The sequence below is a fragment of the Apodemus sylvaticus genome, chromosome 13 (genome assembly GCF_947179515.1).
Source record: "Apodemus sylvaticus chromosome 13, mApoSyl1.1, whole genome shotgun sequence".
NCBI lineage: Eukaryota > Metazoa > Chordata > Mammalia > Rodentia > Muridae > Apodemus > Apodemus sylvaticus.
Genome location: NC_067484.1, coordinates 81892521 through 81903958, shown reverse-complemented (window position 1 = coordinate 81903958; position 11438 = coordinate 81892521). Strand labels below are relative to the sequence as shown.

General features: G+C 41.3%; 1 protein-coding gene across 4 annotated transcripts; it reads left to right on the top strand.

Moving 5' to 3' along the window:
• The first annotated feature begins 1532 nt into the window (after positions 1 to 1532).
• Positions 1533 to 9816, top strand: Znf397 (zinc finger protein 397). Of its 4 annotated transcripts, none has more exons than XM_052155692.1 (4): positions 1533 to 1630; positions 3312 to 3806; positions 4003 to 4144; positions 6492 to 9816. In XM_052155692.1, exons 2-4 carry the CDS (start codon positions 3393 to 3395, stop codon positions 7508 to 7510), a joined length of 1575 nt encoding a protein of 524 aa, XP_052011652.1. In that variant the 5' UTR covers positions 1533 to 1630; positions 3312 to 3392; the 3' UTR covers positions 7511 to 9816. The 4 variants fall into 4 exon arrangements, with proteins under 4 accessions (XP_052011652.1, XP_052011649.1, XP_052011650.1 ...); XM_052155689.1 differs by lacking the exon at positions 1533 to 1630 and adding an exon at positions 1843 to 1940; XM_052155690.1 differs by lacking the exon at positions 1533 to 1630 and adding an exon at positions 1920 to 2015.
• Positions 9817 to 11438: the final 1622 nt, after the last annotated feature.

The window sequence follows — 11438 nt, the reverse complement described above, 5'->3', positions numbered from 1 at the left end:
AAGAGAAGCCCTTAGACCCTCCAGTCCTGGTTGAAGCACTGGAGCTGATATCGTAAAGCAAGGCCTGGCGGTCTTTGCCAAATAGTGCTTAAACTCCTCACCGTGGCATTGCAGTAAAACATTTGCTACATATCTAGGTCTTTAGAGTGGTATGTCACCCAACAATAGACAACAAATACCAAGTCTTGGTTGGACACAAAGGGCATAAGAAGCAGTTAAATTGGAGACAAATATGAGTGGTCGTGGTCAGGCAGCAGCTGGTAGGCTACCCCAAATTTGATGCTACAATGTGGAAGCAGCTTTTCACGAGGTTTCTACAGTAACAGAAAGTTGTGAAAATCAAGACATTTTCAAAATATATTGGTAGAGATATCTCTGTGAGTTGTAGCCAAGAGGCGAAATCTCACTAATCTCCAGAGAGGCTGTGGACACTAACAACAGTCAGCTTCGGGCGAGTGGTCTGCTAAGTTAACACATGTTGAAGGAAAAGCAGTGCTCTGGACATTCCGAATGCTTTACCTAACGGCCACAGAGCTACCAGGTCAGAGCCACAGCAGAGGACTAAATGGCTCCTCAGAAGGCGAGAGACAACTTGGCTCTGGACCCTCAAAATCTCAAACTCTGTTATTGCAGTTCTGATCAGTCAGCCTTGCAAAGGTCAAGCTTCTTTGAAGATTTGCCCACACTTATCTATTTGATATTTTAAAATTGCTATTACTTCACAATGCCTATGATTCTTGACAGTTCTAGAGGCTAATGGGTATTGTTTCCAAATATCCGATTTACATGTTAGCTAACAAAAGAGAATTTAGTTGTTTCTATGCTATCACCTTGTTACCCTTTTATTGAATTTTGGAAACAGTTACAATTAAATGTAAAACTATTCATAAGAAATAACTTAGTGTCCTTAACAAAGACAATCTCTCACAAAGAAAGTAAAGTATCTTAGCTTTTTAAAGGGGAAAAGCTGGGGCTGGAGAAATGACTCACCAGTTAAGAACATTTGCTGTCCTTCCAGAGAAGCACTCACATATACCTAAAACTAACTACAGTTCCAAGGGACTCATCTCCGTAAGCGCTGCACACTCATACCATATAAACAAAGGTATAAATACACATAAACAAAATAATAAAAGGAAATATTTTAAAATGGAGACGACGGAACCTAGAAAGATGGTTCAGAGGTGAAGAGCATTTGGTGCTTTTGTAGAGGACCAAGGTTTGGTTCTCAGTAGGTACAAGGCGGTTTACAACCATTGTCACTGGATTCGACGCCCTCTTCTAGCCCCTGCCAGCAGTGAGTAGTGTACGTACACGTAGGCAAATTATTTATACACAGAAACAGTAAATATTTTTAATAGAAAAACCGGACTTTAAAGTCGTGTCTGGAATCCGATCTGAGGCGGAGCAGCTGGGTTTTGTGCAATGACAGGACTGCAGAGGGCGCGGCGGCTGCCGCGCAGAGCGTGAGCAGCAGCGGTCGGACCGTTCCTCCGTCCGTTCGCCCACAGCTTCACGCTTATCAGAGCCCACGACACACAGCTGTTAAGACTGGGAAATCTGATTATGGAACGATGCGTGAGAAGCGAGAGACGTGACAATGGAGCACAGCCGGCGGCAAACCCGAGGGGTAGGGTGGGGCGAGACCTTGGTGCGCGTGCGCGTGGAAGGGGCGGGACCGACGGAAGGTGGGCCGCAGGCGAGCGGAAGGGGCGGGGACGCGCCCCGGGTCTTTGTAGCTGATGTCCGCCACCCGGGCCGCTCCTTCGCGGTAGCTGGGGCTCCGTTCGGCGGGAAGGCGTGTGGCACATCCCGAAGAGACCCTCAACCGCCGCTTTCGGCTGGACAGCCCCGTGGTGCCCCCTCGGGCACGCGCCTACGCTGGGCTTTAACCCGGAAGCTGAAACTAGGGTGGTGCAGCGAGCTGCGGAGCGAGACAGGTGTGAGCCGCTGTCGTGTTGGCGGGAGTCGCGTTGGCGCGTACGCGTAGCCCGGACCTTCCCCTCCGGACTGAGGTGCAGGGACAGAGCCGCTGGCCCGGTCGGCGCCGGGGCGAGAGCCGCGAGAACGCCGCGCCAGGCGGCACGGGGCTCCGGAAGTCCGGCGTGCGAGGTCGCAGGCTTAGTGAGCGGGACCCGCGCCGGTTGGCTGTAGTTCCGGGGACTTCGCGCTGCCTGACGCGGGTCGCGGTTCTCTGGTAGGGGAGCGGGGCTGCGTTCATGTGTCAGCCGAGAGACGACGGCGTTACGGTGTCGCGCTGGCGGGCGGTGGGAGGGCTGTGAGCCTGGGGCCGGGATTTAACGTAACCTGAAGGAGCATACAAGTCTATACGTCAGGTCGTGTTCTTTATCTCCAGATCTAGTAAATGATAACTACCATATTTTGTTTGGACTTAGAATACTCAAAGCTTTTGAGAGCCGAAGTTGACTTTTTGCGTCCATAATAGCATGTGTTTAATCCAAGCTAAGCATTTTACAGTTACCGAATCCCTCACTAAATTCATTCATAAGCCAATCCTTTTCTTAATACTGGCCCAGAACAAAGCCCACCCAAAGTAAGGACCTCCATGTTTGATGAAATTTTCAGTAAATGAATAGGACCAATTGGCAAATACACACTATTTTAAACAAATTTATGTTTAGTGCGGATTTTAAAATGTTACTACCTTAAATGCAGACCAACACTACATGCTATAAACAGTAACTAATGAAAAAAATTAAAATTAACATTAAATTCTGCCAAAACCTGGGTTTGGTGCTGTATGCCTTTAATCAAAGAACTGCAGGGGCCGGAAAGCTCTGAGTTCAAGATCAGCCTCGTCTACATAACAGGTTCCAGTACTACATAGAGACCCTGTCTTAAAAACAAACAGGAAAACTGTGCAGCCTGTATTTTATTACAGTTTTCTGTGGAAGGGATGCAGCCCCGTGGTGGAATGCTTGTATAGCTGGCTGAGAAGTGAGTTCACTGTCAAGAGGGGTGAGGGTGTAGCTTACTAGTAACGTAAAAGTGTTTGCCTACCATTCCTAAGGCCCTGAATTAATTCCCAGCATGGAGAAAAGTTCTGGTTTACAGAGTCATAAATTTCATCAGGACTGAAAGACAACTGAAAAAGAAATAATGTCACCATGTAATCAAGTTAATATTGCATCCTTACACTTCTAAATTTTTCTGTCAGTAGTAGTTCTACACAGGAGGAGGTATGACTGTTAATACTTCATCAATATATTTAGTCTTGAACCTGTTTGCTTTCAGTGTTTATAGAGGTTTTTTTCTATGCTGTGAGTTAAAATGCTTTTCATGTATTGTAGGAACGAAGAGATTCTTAGGAAACTCCTCCCCAAGCACAAAACCCACTGTACTAAGCTTTTTGTAAGTTATTTCAGCCCAGAATGGCTGTGGAATCCAGAGCAATTTCAACTTTAAAACCTCAGGAACATCAAGAAGAATTAATACTAGTCAAAATAGAAGATAGTAGCTTCTCCTGGAGTCAGAAATGTAAACAGAATGGGAGTGCCCAATCTTGCCAAGAACTGTTTCGCCAGCAATTCAGGAAGTTTTGCTATCATGAAACTCCTGGGCCCCGAGAGGCTCTGGGACGACTCCAGGAACTCTGCCATCAGTGGCTAATGCCAGAGTTGCACACGAAGGAGCAGATCCTGGAACTGCTAGTGCTGGAGCAGTTCCTGAGCATCCTACCTGAGGAGCTGAAGATATGGGTTCAACAACACGGTCCAAAGAGTGGGGAAGAGGCTGTGACTCTGCTGGAGGATTTGGAGAAAGAGTTTGATGATCCAGGGCAGCAGGTGGGAACAGAGATATGATATGCTTTGGGGAAAAACTGCAGCTCTAGATGTAGTATGCTCTCTGAGGAACGCTGACCTTGATGTCCTAATAGCACATCCTTACCTTCTCTACCCTTTTTCTCCCCTATCCTTCATCTGTGGCAGGGGCCTTACTAACCATGTAAGATTCTTACTAATTATATTGTACTGGTTTCAGGTCCCAGATACTCTACAAGGACCATCAGTGTCATGGAAAGATTTGACGTATCTCAAAACATCCCAAGATTCAACAAGCATCCAAGTCCGGCCTTTGAAGACACAGCTGAAATCCTGGAATCCTTGTCTTTCCTCTAAAAGTGGTAGGAATTGAAACTTATTTTCAAATGTATGGAAGTTAGGCCTCTGGCTTTGAAGATGCAGACTTGCATTTATAAACTTGTTACATGTGAACACTGTATCAATCAAACCAGAAGTGCCCAATCGGGCAGCGACCCTTGTAGGAATTGCAGTAGTCCTTCCTCTATGAGTTTTTCTGCCAGTGGTGCACTTAGCCAGTTTATACCTTTGTAGAGTGCTAAAAATGTCTAAGGGTGTGTTAGATACTGTGTTTCCATCTTCAAGTAATTTTCAGAGCTTCCTTCTGGTTCATAGAAAAGCAGATACATCCTATTGCAGTGAATTACGGATGGAAGTAGGCCGACCGGGTGCTGGGGCAGCAGATAGTGACCCCAGTGCGAGCATCACGGAGGATGAGAAAGTTAACTCAGCGCCAAGAGCACATGTGGTTAAGATCATGTGTGGTTAAGAGCATATGTGGCTCTTGCAGTGCACCAGGTTCAATTCTTAGCACTCATGGCAGCTTGCAACCATCTGTAACTCTAGATCTGGCACCATTTACTGACCACCTCTTGTCCCATGTATGCACATGATCCATAACATACATGCAGATAAAATACCTGTACAAATGAAATAAGTCTAAAAATAAATAAAGACATGAAATTTAAGGAAATATTAAGGAATACTTCCTGGAGGAAGAAATACCTAAGCTATAATTTGAATTATGAGCAGGAGAAAGCCAGGTAAATAGGTAGTACAAAGCCATTAAAGTAAAAGAATACAGCCCATTATGGAAATTATAGGTACTTCAGTTTGACTTGAGAACCAATAAGGAATAATGAAAGAGAAACTAAAGGAGGAAATGAGGTACAAGTTGCTAAAGACTGGCACACTGTTCATATCCTACCTGTAAAGGTGCAGTTGACGGAATAGATAAGGAAATGGCATTATTAGAACTCAGCTCTGCCAGGCAGTGGTGGTGCACACCTGTAATCCCAGCATTCTGGGAGGCAGAGGCAGGCAGATTTCTGAGTTTGAGGCCAGCCTGGTCTACAGAGTGAGTTCCAGGACAGCCAGGGCTATACAGAGAAACCCTATCTCAAAAAAAAAACAAATCCAAAAAAACCAAAAAAAAAAAAAAAAACAAAAAAACTCATCTCTATAGATATGATTCGAGAAAGGCAACATTAGAGGTGTATTAAGAGACTTGGAATCCAAGAAGCCACAGTAAATGAGTAAACCTGTGTTACTCTGGGGCACAGAAAAGACTGAAGCTAAAATCGATTCCTCAGCATTGAAAGTAAATTGCAGTAGTTAGTCATCATTAAAAGCAAATCATGAGAGAGCAAAACATGATCAAGTTTTAGTCTTAAACAACTTGATTAGTAATGATATTGTTCGTGGAAAAGAAAAACATCTGATGTTTGGTACAAGACATTTGAGTCCAAATACAAGCAGAGATCCAGTGTGAGACATCTTTAGCACTCTACAAAGTTATAAAATGTCTAAGTGAATCAATGGCAGTTGAGGTAGAATCAGACATCTGAGGAGATGTAAGCTTAAATATAAGTAGTGACTGACATAGGCTAGAGTTCCAACAGCAAGGATACATGGAACCCAGAGTACATGCAGAGGGAACACAGTGTTTGAGTTACCAGCTCTAAAATCAAAAAGGGAAAGCTAAGGGGAGAAAAAAAACCCAGAGGAAATTCACATCTAGTATCTCACGTTTTTAATCCTACCTTTGGGTGGCTGTAGGGTTGCCCTAAGTTTAAGGCCGGTCTGGGCTGCAGAGTGAAACCCTGTCTCGGAAAAAAAAAAAAAAATTTCCATTCCCCTCCACACCAGACACACCACCACCACCACCAGCAGCCCTCAAGACATCCACACAAGCCAACCTGATCTAGATAGTCTGAAACATTCCTTCTAGATGATCCCAGATTGTGTCAGGTTGATAACTAAAAACTAACCATTATAGGAAGTCAATTTAGAAAGAGATTGAAAATAATAGTAGTGCTCAGTTGAAGCCTTAAAGGGAAGAAAAGATGAAAGTCAAAGGAAGGTGTAGACTTTAGCAGATTTAGAGAAAGATCCTAGAGAACAGTGACATCTTTGTAAATAGACCCTTCTAGTTTCTCTTCTAGAAAAAGAGACTAAGCTAGCCAGAGTGGGGATGACTATATCCCAACTACTTGGAAAGCTGGGTAGAAGAATCCCTTGAGGCCAGAAGTATCAGACTAACCTGTGGAACATAGCAAAAATCCTTTTTTTTTATTAACCAAAAAAAAAAAAAAAGGCAGTGACTTCAGAATAACTGAAGAAATGTAAATTCCAAGGTTTTACTAATTTTGTTTTGCTTTACCATTTCAGATTCTAAGAATAATGAAACAGCAAAAGAGGACATTTCAGAAGAGAAAGCACCAGAACTCTCTTGGGATCCTTCATTTAGAGGTGTCAGGGAGCACAAAAGCAATTTAGAATGGCAGCAAAGAAGTTCCCCTCTCCACAGGGGCAGTTTTAGTCAAGTGATTTTCACACACAAATCCTTAGCAAAGAGAGACCATGATGATGAACCTGAAAGATGCTTGATTCTAAGTACAAACTCTGTAACATGTCAGAAAGTTTCTACAGATGACAGGCCTTACAGATGTGATGTATGTGGGCATAGATTTAAACAACATTTCTCTCTAACACAACATCAGAGAATACATACTGGAGAAAAGCCCTATAAATGTAATCAGTGTGGGAAGGCCTTTAGTTTGAGGTCATATCTTATTATTCATCAGAAAATCCATAGTGGTGAAAAAGCCTATGAATGCAATGAATGTGGAAAAGCCTTCAATCAGAGCTCAGCTCTCACTAGACACCGGAAAATTCATACAGGTGAGAAAGCTTGTAAATGTAATGAGTGTGGAAAAGCATTCAGTCAAAGTTCTTACTTAATTATACATCAGAGAATTCACACTGGTGAGAAACCCTACGGGTGTAATGAATGTGGGAAAACCTTTAGCCAGAGCTCAAAGCTTATTAGACATCAGCGAATTCATACAGGAGAGAGACCGTATGAATGTAATGAATGTGGAAAAGCTTTCAAACAGAGCTCAGAGCTGATTACCCATCAGAGGATACATAGTGGAGAGAAACCTTATGAATGTAATGAGTGTGGAAAAGCCTTCAGTCTGAATTCAAACCTCATAAGACATCAGAGAATCCACAGTGGAGAGGAGCCTTATCAGTGTAATGACTGTGGCAAAACCTTCAAAAGGAGCTCAGCACTTGTTCAACACCACAGAATCCACTCTGGGGATGAAGCATATATATGTAATGAATGTGGGAAGGCTTTTAGGCACCGGTCAGTGTTGATGCGCCATCAGAGAGTCCACACTTAAGTAACAATGACTCATGAATACATCCATATATTTATCTCTATCAGTCAAAAGGTTGACTTTGGAGCAAGATTCCATAAAGATTCCAACAAGTCTTTAGTCAATCTAACTTGCTTTGTGCAGCACTTCCCAAATGCTAATGAAATTTTCTTTGAAATTTCCTGTGACTTACTGGAAAAAGATGTAAGACCATTACTTTGAGCTTTGCTCTTAACATTAGGAATACTCAGGAAAACAAAAAGAAGTAATGCAATATTGAGACCGTCATTCTGCCACTACATCTGATTGTCAGTGTACCAGGTTTGTGAGGCAGTATAGTTGGCTTTAAGAGACTGCTTGAGGAACTCAGATTTTACTCAACAGTCAACAAGACAAGTGAGAAAACAGTTTGATTGATGATTTGTTGATCCGAAGACAAGCCAAAATGAAATGAGCTTGAAAAGTAAAAGATACAAGTGAAGAGTCCCATCTGTTCCCACTGCCATGCTGGAACTAATTTAGGGCTTCACATGCTAGGCAAGTGGGCAGTCCTGTTAGTAATATTTGTTTTGTGTCAGGAACTAAAAATATAAAGGGGAAGGGATGATTTCTACAGTCTAATAAGGACAGTGTCAGTTTATTATGACGTTTAGGAGTGCTGCTTATGTATTGTTCCCATTTCCTTGTCCAAGAACTTGGAGAAAGGAAACTGAAATGATATGGAGATTAAGGAGTTAACCAGGAAGGAAAGCCAGGTAACAAGAAAGGAAGAGATCTTTTTGTTTAATGGCAGAACAAAACATGGAACGTTGCCTACTGAGTTCAGAATTGGCATCATGTCTTTGAGAAGTATGACTGCAGGCAGACTCTCAAGCACTGCACATGAGCCTATGAAGATAAAGACCTCAAGTCCTTAGTCACAGCACCATAAGGAGTTTTGTCTTGGTCAGTGTGGCCTAATGGAGAAGGCTAATAAGTGGTTTCCTGGCCCAAACTGAGACAACAGAGTTCTTTAGAATATTGGAGTTGATGTGTTAGAAGATGTCATGGCAACTGTATCTAAAACTGCTTCATCATTTCTCCATCTTAGCATGACTGCCTGCACTCAGGTGCTCAAAAATTGTCAGTTTCTGGGTCTTTGGCTTTTTCTCCTGATATCTCACACATGTCTTATGTTAGCAATATTTAGCAGTATCGTGAAAAAATGTAAGCACCATGCTAGAGAAGGGACAACAAAAGTGGTAATTACTGTTAGTCAGGAATCCATCAGAAGAGTACCGTAAAGCTAGTGCACAGTGCAAGGGAGAAGTTGATGGACTCAAGCCTCCTTATCCTTGTACTCTGTCTGGACAGTTGAGACAAAGGTTGATGCATTCCTGGCCAATTTAAGCTACATAATAGGACCTAGGACCCCATCTCAAAATACTGGGAATAGTTTGGAGAAATAACATACCAAACTCAAATCTATGTAGAAACAGAAAAATAATTTTTATGAGGATACAAAAGTAATATTGTCTTGGACATTTATAGGTGAGTATGTACTGACCAATAAAAATAATGAGCCAAATGCCTAATGTAGATGTTAAGTAGAATAATGTTTACAAAAGGGAAATACTCTGGAGCCCTTAGATCAGAAGAAAATATAACAGGTGTTTGCCAAGGGCTTTGTGTGTGTGTTAGTCATTAGTACAAATCATTTTGTACATAGGAAATAGACACCAGTAGCTACAAGGTCAGAATTTGGAATCAGAACCCTATTCAGGGAACATGTTACACTATCCATGAAAAAGACTCATAACATTTAAACAGATCACAAAAGTGCCAGTGATTTGTATATGTCCAGTCTTACAACTTACAATCATTGGAGTAAGAATGAAAGTTATACTTGTTTTTCATATAAAATTAACAAGGATTCAAGTATATCAGGACTCTCTTGCTGATGGGTGTGAATACATCTCTGGCAATCAATACCAGAAGCCTTAAGCACTGCCTTTGACTTTGACTACCCAGAAATATACTTAAATCATGAATATGTAGTCTTACAAGCTGTTAAAATGTGTTAAAGAGTCGTAATATATTAAATATACAATCTATACAACATGATACCATGTAAAACATGTGCATTAAAATAATAGAAATATGGGGGAAGGGGGATGGAGAGGGCTGAGTGGTTAGAGCACTGTTTGTTCTTCCAGAGGTCCCGAATTCAATTTCCCAGCAACCACATGGTGGCTCACAACTATCTGTAATGAGATGCCCTCTTCTGGTGTGTCTGAAGACGGTGACAGTGTACTCACATAAAATAAATAAATCTTTTTTAAAAATAGAAATATACAGTGGTAAGATGTTACACTGGTTACTTCTGGGTTGTAAAGTTACAGATAATGTGCTTTTTTTATATTTCAAGTTTTACTACAAAATCTAATTCTGCTTATAGAGCAAGGGGCTAGAGAATATAATTCGGTTGCAAATCATAAGCTTACTATGTTTAAGACCCCAGGCTTAATTTCTAGATGCCCAGCCCTTGGTGAGGCTGGTAAGGAACAAAAGCCCAAAATAGTCATGAAAATAAGTACTTGTTTTCTATAACATCCCTGTCTCAAGTCTAACAAACTTAACTCTGATCTTTCACTGTTGATAATTCAGTGCAGTTACCTGCTTCATAATACTAGAATCTCCTTCAAATCTCCTGTGCAAGTAACTTACATGCTTAAAGATTTATGGCTGAGAAAAGTGTGTCTTGTAAGTGATTAAGAGCTTTGGTCATTAGTGCTTTTCCATGAATTCAGCAGGCAGATACAAGTTATCTTGATTATATTCTTAAAGAGCTGAAGATGAAGATCTTAAGTTTCAATCTTTATGAAATGGAGCACACACCAACATCAGCTGAAAGAAAAAGTTGTTTTGTCTTTCAACAGCCTTTTCTGAAAGAAAATAACTAATGCCCTTCTCTCTGCTCCATGCTCTTGCTCCCTGACTATCTAAAAAGTCTGTAAAGCAGCACTTGCCTTAACATGGATCTGAAATCAGTTCCATCCTTTTTCTTCCTCATTTCCACTGCCTGCAACCAAAACTGAAAGACTTGAACTTTTAAGCATTTTGACAATGGCCTAGTAACCTACCTTTGTGAACTGCCTAGAGAAAGTCATATGTCTTGGGCCAGTCCCATTCCCAGGACCACATTGGGTGGTGTGTACCCCCTGTAACTCCAGGGAATCCAGTGTCCTCTTCTGGCTTCTGCGGGCATTTCCATTCACATGCACATAATTTTAAAGTAGTCATTCCAAAGGTCTTAGCTCTTAGAATTGGAGGAGGAGGATATCTAAGTGAATTTAGTATGTGTGAGAAAATTAAAAGTTCTTGTTCTCATTCCCTTCCTCCAACAACCTTAAAATCTGAGCTTCCTGGTGCTGTTTATTTAACCCAGGAAATGGAAACTAAGTGTGCTACTTCTCTTTTCTACCCTTACCACCCTCCAGCCTAACTCCATTCACATTGTTCTGTTCTTTACCTGAATGATTTAAAAACAAAACTTTAAAATTTCAGTTTTATTACAATACATTCCCATTACATGCTGATATTACTAAGCAGTTAGAGTGTAAATTGAATATATAAATGTTAAAGTTAACAAAATTATACTAAAGATTCTTACCAAAAATATTAGAATTGGGGAAAACTCTAATAGGAAGTAGTTCCAAAGTTAATGTTGCTATGGGTAATGGGGTCATGGATGACTTATCAACACTCACAATTAGAAATGGATTAAATGATATTTAAAACATTGAATCATTCGATTGTCACCTGTATTTAAAAAAAAGGCAATTCACAGTTCATTTGAATGATCCCTTTATGGTAGATCTTAAATGGTTACTGCACAACCTTTGGAAGTAGGAACCATATTCAGTGTTGCCTCCCCTACTCACAGTACTTATTATTACCAAGCTTTCAAAAA